Raw genomic sequence first — 14,626 nt, 5'->3', positions numbered from 1 at the left:
GGATATCATATGACTTCTTTGTACGTCCTATTAAATTATACAAATTTTTTGCTGCATATCATTGAAACATATTTCCCCGATATTTCTAATAAAAATCGAGGAAAATTTATATAAATTCAGTTTTCACTTCGCGGTAAAGCAAAAATATGGAAAACACAAAACATCTTCATTAAAAGTTGTAAAATGCAGAAAAACATAAAACCCCAAATAGAGTTAAAGCAGAAAAACCAAATAAAGCAGTTAAGAAACCAATTTTTATAATTAAAATTAGGATTTCTACGTAGGAACAAGAAATTTGGCGAGCAGGGAAGAAAGCAGATTTTTTGGGGCACAAAACTGAAAGTTTACTTTTGGCCCCACTCGGCAAAAAGACATTGAACGTTTAAAAACTGACTTAATTTACTATTCTACAGAGTTTCAAATGTAAATAAATGTGTTCGTTAGGCTTAAAATTTTAAATTGTTGATAATTTTACAACAGTTGCATGCAAATTAATTAAAGGCATAAAAGCCTTAACCGGAACATAACTGCATTTATATTTTAGTAACGATTGCTGCAGCCAATTGCAACAAAAAGGGAGGTGCACAACTGCATGGTATACCAGTCCCGTATACAAAATTTCAACGCTCTACGGCTATTCGTTCTAGAGTTATGCGAGATACCTACATACGTATATGCAGACGTCAAGAAAAAAATTCCATTTTAAATCCGTTTTACTATCCTTTTTGGCAAAAAAACAACCCTTTATTCTGTCCGTACATACAGATTTCACTCAAAAACATCGTTTAAATGGTTTCGAGAGCGGTTGAAATAGATATTTTCTTTGAAATTTGATACGCCCAAAGTAGAAAATTAGCATTCTGATAAAAAATTGAAAGCGAGAAAGACAGAAAAGCTATTAACATTAAATAACAGTGAAAATAAATGAATATTCTATAAAATATGTAATTTAAAACTATTATTATTTCTCCAGCTAGCTACAATTATCAATGTGAGTTAAACTGATAGGTAATAAGAAGTTTATTCATTTTTGCTTCCTTGTACGAAGTATTATAATCCCGAAAAATTCCGGGTACCATATTTCAACGAAAATATCCATTTTAACCGCCAGCGAATGCAACTAAACGATGTTTTTGCATGACACCTATATGTAAGGACAGAATAAAGAACTATTTCCCTCCAAAAAAAATTATAAAACTGATTTAAAATTCATTCAGAAGAGATTTTTTCGCGTGTCTGTACGTACGTATATATGAATGCATCTCGCATGACTCAAAAACGAGTAGCCTCAGAACGTTGAGATTTTGTATGTAGATCTGCACCTCTCTCTCTCTTTTTTTCCCCTCAATCCACTAAAAGTATATATATATATATATATATATATATTGAATTATGTTGTTCTTATCTTCCGGTTAAAGTTTTTATGCCTTGAAGTAACCTGCATGTTATTGTTGTAAAATTAACAACAATTTAAAACTTGTTTAAGTGCGGCTAAGCCTAATTTTTTTTTACCACAGCAATCATATTTGTTTACATTTGAAACTTAGCAGAGTAGTGGATTTGTTGCCAATATAAAGAAACTAACCTTCGTAACAACAAAGTAACGTCTTCTTTTAATATTGTGAATTAAATTATGCTTAATCTATTCTGGAATTATCATTTACGTTATTAAACTATCCCTTACTTGCACCCTTACGTTGAGGTAAAATACACCCTTACGGTGGTTTACGTATTTCACCAGAGAGTTTCCACAAAAATCGATTCCTGTATCATGAGATGTAAAATTTTCATTAACACGCTCAGATGGCAGGTTTCCAGATCAATTGAACATTTACGTTATTAAACTATCCTATATATTGACTCAGCAGTTCGTCCACAACAATTTGAGTCAGTTTCTACGCCTTCAGTGTCTTTTTGCCGAGTGAGACCAAAAGCAAACTTTCAGTTTTTTGCACCGAAAAAACTGCCTTTTTGCCCGCTGGCCGAATTGCTTCGTTTTGCGTAGAAACTGTCATTTGTCATTTTAATTGTAAAATATTTTTTAAATTGTTTTAACTATATTTGGCTTTTTTTATGTTTTTTTTTTATGTCTTTCAATTTTTAATATACATATTTTGAGTTTTTATGTATTTTTGCCTTGTCGCGAAGTGAGAACTGAATTAATTGCATGAGAAATATATCTCTCATGAAATTCGAGGAAATAAGTTTAAATGAAATGCAGGAAAAAATGCGTTTAATTTAATATTCCGAACAAGGAAGTCATGTGGTGTACACATCAGATTTTTAAGGAGGCTAAAACATGCTATAATATGAAAGGATATCCAGATAACCATAACATTACAAAGTCTGCGCGTTAAAATTAAATGATGATTGTAACTATTCAAACTGATGTCATTATATAGTAGGAAAAATGGTATTTCCGAAAATAATTGGCAATTACTTGTGTATGCACGTGTTAAAATAATAAAATAGAATGTTCTTTTCTTAGTTATTATATTTCCTTTCCTACTTCCTCCTTGAAGATTTCAGCTGCCTGAAATATATAGTCATTGGTTTTAATAGCATTCATTGCATTATGGAGGAAGTGACGTTCAGAATGGGATCTTGCATAACATTTAGTAAATGCGTAAAATGTTGTAGTTCTATAAAGATTAATTAGAAAATGTGTAGTATATTTAGCTCACCGATAATATTATTAGTTTTTAATACTTGTTACAAAAAATACTTATTTGTTTCCTTGTATTTTTTTTATTGTTATAAAAATAGACATGTGAAAATAGACAGTTTCAGCGGGACGTGTTCCTTTTCACTTCCTTCCACGAAGTAAAGGAACTATTGTAATTACGGAAAATTTCGGGGATTATATTTCAGCGAATATATCCATTTTGACTGCTCTCGAATCTATTTGAACGATGTTTTTCATGGCATCTGTACGTACGAGCATAATAAAGGACTATTTTTGCCAAAACGAATTGTGAAATGGCTTTAAAACGGTTTCAGAAAACAGTTTTTCGTGATGTCTGTGCGTATCTACGTGCACCTACGTTTTGAGTATGCACCTCGCATAACTCAAAAACGAGTAGTCGTAGAACGTTGAAAATTTGTATATGGGAATGCTATAACATGCAGTTGTGCACCTCCCTTTTTCGCTGCAATATAAATATATATATTGACAGTAAATCAGTAAAAGTCGGAACGTAAATTAAATAAAAATTTGGTTCCAAAAATTGTAAAGGTATATAAGACAAAAAGTAAGAAATTTAGAACCAAATTCACAAGACACGAAAGAAATGAAATTCAAAACAATGAAATAAAAATCCAGAATTCCCTATAAATACGTGAACAATAATAACCAATTATGACCAAACCAGAAGAATTTCCGAAAAACTATAGATATATAAAATACAAAAATTATAATAAAACTAGGAAGAGGAATGCAATCAAAATCTGATTCAACGTTATCAAGAGGAGGTAGATCAGATTCAACTGAATCCTTCCCTCCACGTAGAAAAACCACTTCGCGTCTGTTCAAATATTACTTCTAAAATTCCACTTCGTTTCCAAAATTAGCTGAAGATCCATTCTAAATTATTTAATTATAACAGTTCACCCGAAAATTTTGAACTGCTCCTCGATGCAGAGGAAATCTGGAAATGAAATAAAAATATTCAAAAACATATCTATATGTAATAAACTCAGTGCCCAATAAAGTAAAAGTGTTACATTTGCAACTCTTAGTAGCACAGTGAATTAAGCCAGTTGCTGCACCGACTTCAGTGTTTTTTTGCGCTGTGAAATCAAAAGTTAACTTTCAGTTTCATGCACCGAAAATTTTGTCTTCCTACTCGGTGGCCGAATTGCTTGTTTTTGCATAGAAACTAATTTTAATAGTAAAAAGTTTTTAAACTGTATTTGATATTTTAGGTTTTCCTGTATTTTACCATTTTTAATTAGGATTGAGTGTTTATGTATTTTTGCGTTGCCACAAAGTGAAAACTGAATTGATTGAATGAGAAATACACCTCTTATGAAATTCGAGGAAATAAAGTGCAGCAAAAAATGTGTATAATTTCATAGGCCGTACAAGGAAGATATGTGGTTTCCACATCAGATAGTTTTATTAATTATAGTAATTTTTGTAATGGTTATGTAAAGCAAGATAGATGTCTTCAAGTAATCTACTAAACAGTCCGATCTTAAGTCTAGGAAAATTCCTGGACAAAATTCTTGAATTTTTCCATGATATCCTTTCTGAAACAATAAATGTTTTATTTTGGCCACTAAGACAAGAATTAACGCTCTTTCTGTTAAAATTCAATATGCTAAGCGTGCCTTCTTAGAAGAAAAAGAATATAATGTCAGGTGTTCTGCAACTAAAGCTGTAATTCGCATATAACCAAGAGGGCTTTAGATCGCATGGACACACAGTTTATGAGCACGTTCCCATTGTCAGTTAAATATCGCGTATTGAGATATGTAGTTTAATGAATAAATATCTCGTACTGAGAAGTTGTAGTAATTGAAGAGCTATTACATAAACCCTCTGTAAGGAAATTAAAGCTGATGTTCCTATTTCTGGAGACGATAGAGTAGACATCCTGGCTGTTCAAATCGTTGGAGATAGCATTCATTTGAACTCTATGTACCAAGTGAAATATTGGAAATAATACAGCACCTGTTGTTGAAGAAAGCAAACCTCAACATAATCACACTAAACACCGGGGCCCTCACTTTAAGAGGAATTTACATAGGTGACCTATAGAAATCAGATTTAACTTAAGAAGGATATAAAAGTATTTTGTACGAGAACATGTGTCAAATCATAATTACATATCGAATGTTTACTGTGAAGACATGAACGTAAGATCTCTCTAGTTGCTTAAATTGCGGGCTTTTTCATTTTGTTGAAACCTCTTAAGATTATTGTTTAATTCTATATTGGAAAGAAGTTTTTTGCTGATAACATCGCTGTGGCCTTAAACTAAGTCAAACAACAAAAATCAGCGTTATATTTTCAAATTTTCACAGGACTGGTTTCGATGGTTTGGTTTTACCGAACCATCACCCTCAGCTGCAAAAGCGCAAATGAATGACTAGTTTAACTTTCTCACTTTTTCCTGTTAGCTGAAGACACAGTAAGAAAGTTACTGTCCATGCTGAAGGAATATTTAAAGAATTATAGACATTCCAGTTTCATTCGCTGCCGCATTCAAAAATGCAAAGACTGCAAAATTGAGGAAGATGATTGAAGGTTTCCCAAGAAAATGTGCCTCCAAGAGAAGATGGACACTTTCAGTATTTAACTTAAGAATAATCATCGCTCCAATTTAGACATTTATTTTTTACAGATAAATTTTTAAATCGAACCAATGCGAATATTTAATGCAAAAAAAAACAAATATTTAAATAAAAATAATGTTCATGAGACAATTTACGCAAAAAATAATTTTCTTTATTTACTCATTGCTCATTTTTTGGTAGCTAAGTTCATATAAAGTCGTGCAGTTTTTACTCATAGTTTTCGTAGAGTCGCACCATATTAGGATACATAAACCCCTTTGAGACTCACTCTGAACGTAAGTGACTTATCGCTGCGTCCAATAAGGAGACAGAAAACATAGTGTTGCCATTGCTTGCTTTTAAATCGTTGAATTCGTCAATCAAAAATTCGTCAAAGTTTTACAAAATGTGAAATCGATAATAAAACAAATTCCAAAGGTGTAAAAGACCCTTTTATTAATCTCCAATAATTTAAAAGAAGATATTTCTTACGTTTACAAAACCAGCCAGTATTTATGGCGTAACTCAAAAGTAAGGAATTCAGATTTAAACTGTTAGCCAAAGGCTACACATGATGAATAACGCGCAAGCTAATAATAACAGGCTGCTAATTGGAGATATTCAAATAGTAATGTGGTTTTCAGAGGGCGTAACACACTCTAATTCAACAATCTTAAACCTTTCTTTAAATATTATCTTTCTCTTTCTACCTCATTTGAATACGCGCAAACTAAAATTTCTATTCTGGCAAGAAACCGAAAAAGGAGGAAAAGAGTAAAGCTATTGAACATAAAATAACTGATTAGATAAAAATAAGTAAATACCTGCATTTTTTAGTTCAAAGGGGCTTTGTCCCTGAAGGATTATTGTTTTCGTTTTGCGATTTTGTATAGGAACCCTATAAACGGCGTCTCACTTTTCAAATCGTTGCCACCAAATACACTCACTTCCAAAAGTTAAGCACGGAGAGGAAAATGCTAATTTCCGGAAGCCAACCAGAATCGAAGAGGATGCAATTCGCTGCAGAGATAGGTGGAAGTATGCAGATATGTAAGGTAACAGCCAAATCGCGCTTTCATGTCAAGAAATATGCAAAAAAGGCAGTCTTATAAGAAGCCAGCTTTATGAAGGGTTACAGAAGTTGATTGTAAGTGAAGGTGTTTAAAACTTTCGTACAATTTGTTTTCAAGACATACGTGTTTCTATGACTTCCAGAAGACGAATGGAAGATTTTGAGCGCTGGCATGCTGAAGAGCACATTGAAGCAGGACGGTCGATCACAGATGTTTCTCTTTTCTTCGGCGTTCATCATTCTGTAATTTCATGTTTATGGAAACAATTACAAACCACACAGACAGTTGTTCGAAGACCCGTAGCCGGTCGCCCAAGGGTTACAACCCCCGCGGAAGATCGATATATTGCTATTGTAGCCAAGCTGAATCGCAGAGCGACCTCCACACGTGTGACATCTATGGTAACAGCGTTCATTGGTAAGGCGATATCTGCAGATACTGTACGCCGAAGATTACATATGAGTAGACTGTACGCCCGGGTACCTCGAGTTTGTGTTTCCCTATTCGTCCAATCAAGAGGGGCACGATTATAGTGGCGCCGGGAACATGTCAATTGGAATGTGTCTGACTGGGGCAATGTCATGTTTACTGATGAGTCAAGATTTGCTCTGGAGCCAGATGACAAGCATTATAAGCATATGGCGTGAACAACAAACATGCAATCAGTCCCAAAACATCACCGAACATCACGCATTCCGAGACGGAAGCATTATGGTGTGGGCAGGGATTTCATTAGGATACCGCACTGACCTGCACATCATTAAACGGGGTTCTTTCATGGCTGTCCGGTATCGAGATGAAGTCCTAGAACCCATTGTGAGATTGTACGCTGCAGCAGTTGGGCCTACTTTTGTTTTAATGGACGATAACGCACGTCCCCATAGAGCTCACATCGTCGATGACTACCCGGAGAGTGAAGGGATTGCGCGTATGGCGTGGCCAGCATATTCGCCCGACCTTAATCCCATTGAAAATTTATGGAATGCTCAAGGCCGTTATGTATCTTCACGTTTCCCACCTCCAGCCATTCTTATTGAGCTGGAAACTGCTCTATAAGAAGAATGGCGATTGCTTAATTCTGCGGTGGTTGACCATCTAATTGAAAGCATGGTCACAAGGTGTAAACTTTGTATACACTTGAAGAAGGCTCACATACCCTATTAATGTCCTTTTTTTCATTTTGTGCTGTTTATTTTCACTTTATACATAATTCTGTATAAGTCTCCAGTATGTCATTATCTGATAACTTACAAAAAATTAATATTGTTTTCATTTCTGTATATAATTATTGATTTTGTTTTATGCATAAATATATATGCTACTTTCCTGCCGAATTCTGTGTCAATCAAAGCAGTATTTGTTGATTTTTTTGCATTTTACATCTTCGTGCTTAACTTTTGGAAGTGAGTGTACTATAGCCCTGTATTATATTTGAAGAAATTAAGTAATGAAGAATCTGCGTAAATGTATGTATGTTTCTCGCACTGTGATAAAAAAACCGTACCTACAGCCATCCAATTTGGAATGACGTAATCTTTTTGCGAATATAGGCATCTGAAAGCCGAAATTTGGAATTTGTTTTAACAACGATTTCATATTTTGTAAAACTTTAACGAACTTTTGATTAACGAACTCAACGATTTACAAGAGAGCAATGGCAATACTCTACGGGGAAGAAAACCTTTTTACCTTCTGCGCGCGGAACTGTGTATCGGAAATTCTAAAGATATGCTCATTTTAAAATTATTTTGCGACATTGCTGTTGAACTGAATTTTATGGTTTAAGTGCAAAGAACATGATAATTAATAAATAAAGGTAACACACAAAACGTTAAAAAAACGCCCCTTTGGACGTAATTTAAAATCTGAAACCTTTCAGATTTTTTTAAGGTACTTTTGTTATTTAACATTATGTTTTCTTATAAATGAAACTTTTTTTTTCTCCCGAAAATACGTCTAGGCAAAGCTCATTTGCGTGAGTCATTGCTGCTACACGAAGAAGCTCTGCGATTGCATCGGATGTGCCGGCAACTGCGACAGATCGACAACCTTCAGGAGCGTCTACGGACAGCACACGACGCTTCTCTGGACAGGTATGCCAGATATGAACAAGAGGACGACTTTCAGGAAATTCTCGATGCCCCTCCCATACAGGGTGAGACATTGATGCTGTTGAGATTTTTTCAACATTACATTTTTGTTTAAGATGCATTAACTGTAAATTTTAACACCACGAAAACTACCTCGAAATACTGTATTTGCCGGAGCATAAGACGACCTCCATTTCTGAAGCTATTTTCAAGAAAATTAAATACCATACTCACACGCGTATTTTCTTCCTTTGCTATTTTTTCCCTTTAGTTTTACCTCAAGTCGCTGAAAAATTTTAAATATTCATGTAATTTTTTTCCATTCTTAAAGACGTTCGGGACCGAAATCTGTCTTAAATTTTTAAATGGATATTTGTTCACGTAATGATTGTTTTCGTCTTACGAAATATTTTTTTTTTCCAATTGCAGATTGTGTTACAGTTTGTAACAGAGTCCATTAATCTATGCTGAGGCCAGATGTGGTGAGATTATTGAGGCACTTAATAGATGGGACACCATTGCCTCCTATGAAGGGATGGACAGTTACAACCATGCCTTGAAATCCGGATTCCGGGATTCGAACCCAGGCCCTTCGGTATCGCAGTCAGGCTTCCCTAACTACTATACCGTCTGGGCAGCTCTTACGAAATAATTTGCTCGTGGAATTTGGATGCGTGCGCTCTGACTGGTAAAACAATAATAGTGAAGAATTTCAAGAAAACGATGATAGCGAATGTATTTCTGATAGTTCTGAATATCATTGCACTTGAAATGACAGCCTGAGCAGTGATAAAGCCGATGAAAACGATCGCGATGGCAAAGACTTGCAAGCTGTAGCAGACTACTTGGTGTATACCGAAAACATCTGGAAATACATCGCGGAGAAAATAAAGCAAGGCGAAAACGTGGTCGTATAAAAACATCGAGAGGAAAAGGAAAGCAAAGAGAAAACATCGCGGTACAAAACACCGTCATCTAAAAATGAAACGGTTAAAAAATATGGCAGTATCAAAACATCGTCATAAAATATATTGCACAAAATAAAGCACCTACAAATCATCATATGACGATAACATCGCAGACATGTTTTTACAGGCTTTAAAAATTCGTATATTAGCATAATGATTTGTGAGCGCAAGAAGGAAAATAAGAAATATATTTACTTTTATATTTCATATTTTTGAATTAACTAAAAAATTTTTGATGAAGGAAAAAGATGAAAATTTAAGCATTCAAATGCTCAAAATGAATAGAAAAATAATGGTAGGTATAGCAGTTAACAGAATTTCAAATATACATAGTTAACTAATAATGGTCATTAATTAATTAATATCTTTCATAAAGTTTTATTGGTAGTTTTCCTCGAAAAGTATAGTCTGTAAAAAGATTAGAAAGAGAAAGATGAGTAACTACATGTGGTTATTCTCTATTAAAATTATTTAACTATTTATCAAATTTTTAAATCCTGTTAGCTGCGCTAAGTAGCCTTAATTTTCTACTTATTTTCAGTTTTTGAATGCTATTTTCAGTTTAAGTTCCATTTTAATTTTTCAGCGAAAATTTATCAGTTAATTCAAAATATAAAAGTAAAAGTTTTCCTTATGCCTTTTTGTGCTCAGAACTCATTTGAAAAACTCATGTAAGCAATGTTATCATGACAATTTTTAAAAGTGCGATGTTTTTGAACTGCTTTATTTTTAAAGCAGTTTACCACGATGTTTTAGAATTCCCATGTTTTCTCCTTGCTTTCTTTTCTCCCACAATGTCTTTTACGACGATGTTTTCGCCTTGCATTGTTTTCTTCACGAGACGTTTTCGTCCGCGATGTATTCGCCTGTAGTCCCGCATCGTTAGATTAGCAATGGTTTAACGGTGGACATTGTTGTCCATAACAACAAGAACAGGTGAAATTCAAGATACAAGGTAGACCTGCAGGTAGTATTAGATCAGATAGTGTAATGTAAATATTACTATGCATTCTTGTTAAAATGTAGGTTTATTTTAATTAAATAATAATATGATATTTACCGGAAGTTTATTCATGAATATTTCTTATTTATTTTGTCTTCACTGTAACCGCGTCCTTTGGAAATGAAATTAAGATAAAATTAGTGAGAAAAGGGGGGTATTGGTGTAAGTACGGCAATTTGCTTTTAAAACTGCTTTACATATATGAACTTGTTATATAGAAAATATTTAATACTTTTGTTAAGTATCTTTCATCTGTCACAAACTGAATTCTTATTTTTCTCATCAGTTTTTTTCCCCCCTTAAATTTGAATGTTATTGTTTTTTCTGAGAGAAAAGTTCAAAAATCCAGATTATCCCAATCCTTGATTGCTACTTTATTTGTTTGATCTTTTGTAGTTTATATCCATCTTCTTAGATTTTCAGGTAATTTAAATAAAATATAACAGGAACTCTACATAAAAATAACCACTGAGGAAGAGAAAAAGGAATTTTGGCAAAACGAACTGACTGAATTAAATGTTTTATGAGTTTCTTCATCAGAAATCTCCCTAAACGTTTCTTTTCAAAACAATAATAACGAAATATTAAAAAATAATTCCAGTTTTAAGAAGAGCATTGCCTTTAAGGCTAATTTTGAATAAGGAGAACAAAAGGATTATATCTGTTGTAGGCAAATTATGAAATCTGGCATTCTATAGAATACCTAGGCACTCTACAGAATGCGGAAAACTGTCTGGCAGTGTATGAAACGATTAAACATTTCACACGTTATCTAGGCATTCTGTAGAATGCCAAATGACAAACCGGCGAAGTATGAAATACACCTGCGATTTTCGTTTCAAATAACGAAATTATTTACCAGAAGTTAATGAAAAAAAGTCAAAGTGATTAGTAAGAAGAAATCACAGGACTATTGGTTGCTAAAACTCTGTGACGTGATGTTTGTGGAAAATAAAAGTAAACTCATTTATCCTGTTAAAGAAGGCGTCAGTGTTGCGTCACCGATATCACGGACGGAGTTATTTTACTACCTCATGAAACTAATATGGCTATTGGACATGAAAGACTGACAAAATGTTGAAAGAATTTTCAAGCGCAAAAACGTTGCGCGCAATTATATTGAACTGGACATCTTTGTCGGCCATGCTAAAAAAAACAAAACAAATATGCTAAAAAGAAAATAGTTGTGAAACCGCAGGACACATTTTTTTCCTGAACTTAATTCACGTTGCCAGATAGATCTTATTGATTTTCATTCTGAGTCAGATGAAGAATATAAATTTATTATGGTATACCGAGATCACCTCACTAATATTTTTACGCGTTTTGAATAAAAGCATTTTAACGGCAGTCTTTCATTAGTTTTTTTCAAAATAAAATTTGTATTTTTTGAAAAATGAACGTCTTTTGAATAACAGCCTTATCATGACTTTTTTCTTTGATACTTTGCCTAAAGAGCTTTTAGCATTCTATAGATTTCCTAGGTATTATATACAATGTCTAGGTAAAGTATATAATAATTCTCATATTTCATACTTTGCCTAAAAATGTCATGCATTCTACAAAATGCCTTGGTATTTTATAGAATGAAGGCGTTTCATACATAGCCGGTAACATATCCGTTAAATTCATGATTTCGGGTGGGAAAAATCTTGCGTAGATAAGGGAAAAAATGTGCTTAAGATGTTTATATTTTGATAATCATGGCTTTAATGCTTCAGTTTTGATTGGCCTTTGTTTAATTTTCTTTTATTGTTATTATTTCTTGGTTTCTTTCTTTTCGATATCTTTAATCGAAATGATGGAAGAAACAACAGCCGTTGACTTAAAAAGGATGTTTTAAAATTATTATTTGTTTCGAATTATTGCATTTGTTTACATCTTTGCAGCTGCTACGAAATATCAGTTGACTCTAATGACACCTGAATTCTGCGAACACAATGTAAAAGATCTTTTCCGAGATTTGGTAAGTAATTTATCTCTGGATATTATTGAAATTTATTTTTTAATATGTAGTTAGTTCATCATTACGAAATATCTATATTTCTATAGTTTAGGATGACTTTTTTAAGGAATGGATGGTTCAGTTTTTAATGCTTTGGAAGAGATTAAAAATTATTTAATGATTTTTTTCCCAGCTTGAGGAAAATCCATGTACATTTCATTGAATATAACGTTACCGATCCGATTTCAAAATACAATATTTTTTAGGATTCTTTAGTGGCATAATAACGGTATGAATTTTGTACATGTGAATACTTTTTAGTAAAACTGCATGTAAAACTTTTTTTTTTTTTTTTTTTAATGTAACATGAAAATCTGAAGAGACTAAGCTTTGCAGGAAACGTAACAATACAGGGGCAAGTCTATTTAACATTTAACATTGAATAAATGGTTATCTCGCTAAAATGGCGAAACCGCCAAACGTTGCCAAAATCGACGACCATTTGGCGGCATTTTGGTCCGGTCCCTGCATAACTGTAATGGCTGTTGTAATTGAATAAATGTAATTGATCACTATATGAAACCGTATCCAGCCCTTAGTTGTAACTTTAGCCATATATGTCTTCTAATGGTAAAAGTTTACAGTTGGGTGCCTCTTGTTTCTTGGCGATTCTTTTTTGACGCCAAGATCGGCGCCAGGAAGGCACAATTTTAAGATGGCCGCTACACAAAACCAAAATAAGAAGTCAAAGAACTGCGCAAACTCTGTGTCCGTGTATTACACATTAATCTATTTTCATTTAAATAAAATCAGGAAGCTAAAGCAAAGTTAAAACTATCATGGTAACCATTCATCGCCAAAATTAAAAAAAAAATTGTCGCTAAGCGAAGGGGCACCCAATTCTACACTAGAGCCCTTCCAGTCATTTCGAGAAATGATATTTACTAGAGATTTCTCGTCGACCGGGTGAAAACTATATATCACCGGAGAGAGTATCTGCTCTCAATTGTTAGTTCAGAGCTGAATTCGGAGTTTTGAGATATACGTGTTTGAGATACCATCTTTAAATGCGCTTTGGACTGCGTTCTGTTTAGTGTTTTAGTAGTCTGAAGTGTAATTACTGATTCTACTGTGTGATACCGAGAAGAGCTGTACGCGTACTTTTGTGGAAAGAATTGTGAAGTCCTCCTTTTGGTAGAATAAATGTTACCAAGCTATCTCAATTCTATGCGCATTCAGTCTATTACGAACCAGTATGCACGCAACAATATTACAGTACAACTCCAATTATCCGAACTTCGACTATCCGAATGGCTTTCAGAATTTTTCAGAATCTACTGAAGAAGAGAAGGAAAAGGAGGAGAAAAAAAGAAAAGAAGCTCAAGGAAAGGAAAGGGAAGAGACAGGAGAAGATGAGGATGTCGTGTTACTTGAGGAATTAAGCAACATTCTTCTGAAAATTCCTCGGTGTTCAGAAGTGAGTGCTGAGGATACAGCAGAATGGATGGTGTATGATTCGTCAGACTCTGGGTTGGAAATTCTAAATGATGATTGAAAGTGTGAGATTACAAAGTGTCGAAGAGGAGGATGACTTTAATGTCGAAGTTGAAGCAAACACGGGAGCATCGGCTAGTGAAGGGTTTACCGGTCTTGAATCTGCGTTGAAGTGAATGGAGCGTCAGCCCGAGTGTAACCACATGCAACCTACCGTTGTTCAGCGGACGCGCGACTTGGCCACATTTAAACGGATAAGACAGTCAAACAGCTTACTTTGACCGAGATATTCAGCAAACAATAAGTACTGCACAGTACGCTATATACGTAAAGGTGTTGCCTTTTCATTTTAATCAATTAAAACCTCTTTTTCTTTAAAAAAATAGTTTTTTCTCCCGTTTTCAACATATAGTACATACAGTAATTAATTAAAGTGTACGTAGATCCTTCCTTCGGAAAAAAATCCACTTATCCGAATTTTTGATTATCCGAATGGGGTCCGGTCCCAGTTGATTCGGATAATTGGAGTTCTATTATATTATTAACAATGCCAGCTAAAATTTTAATAAAAAAATAAAACCGAAAAACAGTCCTTCTTCTGAATATATTAAAGTGAAAGAGTATCAGTTTAGTAACTCTCCGATTTTGTGCAAGCGTTACTTGACAGTAGCTAAAACCCTCAAATATTTTAGCTAATCAGTCTTCTGAGGAGGGAAGACATGTTTCAGCGTAAATCTTTGGCGAAGTATGTAAAACGAAGTTAGTATGTAGAG

General features: G+C 33.9%; 1 protein-coding gene across 3 annotated transcripts in view; it reads left to right on the top strand.

Annotated features, from left to right (window-relative positions):
• The window catches only part of Rhp (GTP-Rho-binding protein rhophilin), a 241,758-nt gene that overhangs the window by 217,742 nt on the left and 9,390 nt on the right, over positions 1-14,626 (top strand). For all 3 annotated transcript variants that reach the window (XM_085825895.1, XM_085825896.1, XM_035353824.2), the window contains exons 12-13: positions 8,314-8,508; positions 12,304-12,380. In XM_085825895.1, coding sequence (XP_085682021.1) covers positions 8,314-8,508; positions 12,304-12,380 — 272 coding nt within the window. The remainder of the gene's footprint in view (positions 1-8,313; positions 8,509-12,303; positions 12,381-14,626) is intronic.

The sequence above is a fragment of the Stegodyphus dumicola genome, chromosome 10 (assembly GCF_044657685.1).
Source record: "Stegodyphus dumicola isolate Sdum_Otavi_A_Nest chromosome 10, ASM4465768v1".
Lineage (NCBI taxonomy): Eukaryota > Metazoa > Arthropoda > Arachnida > Araneae > Eresidae > Stegodyphus > Stegodyphus dumicola.
This window is presented reverse-complemented; position numbering and strand designations above follow the sequence as displayed.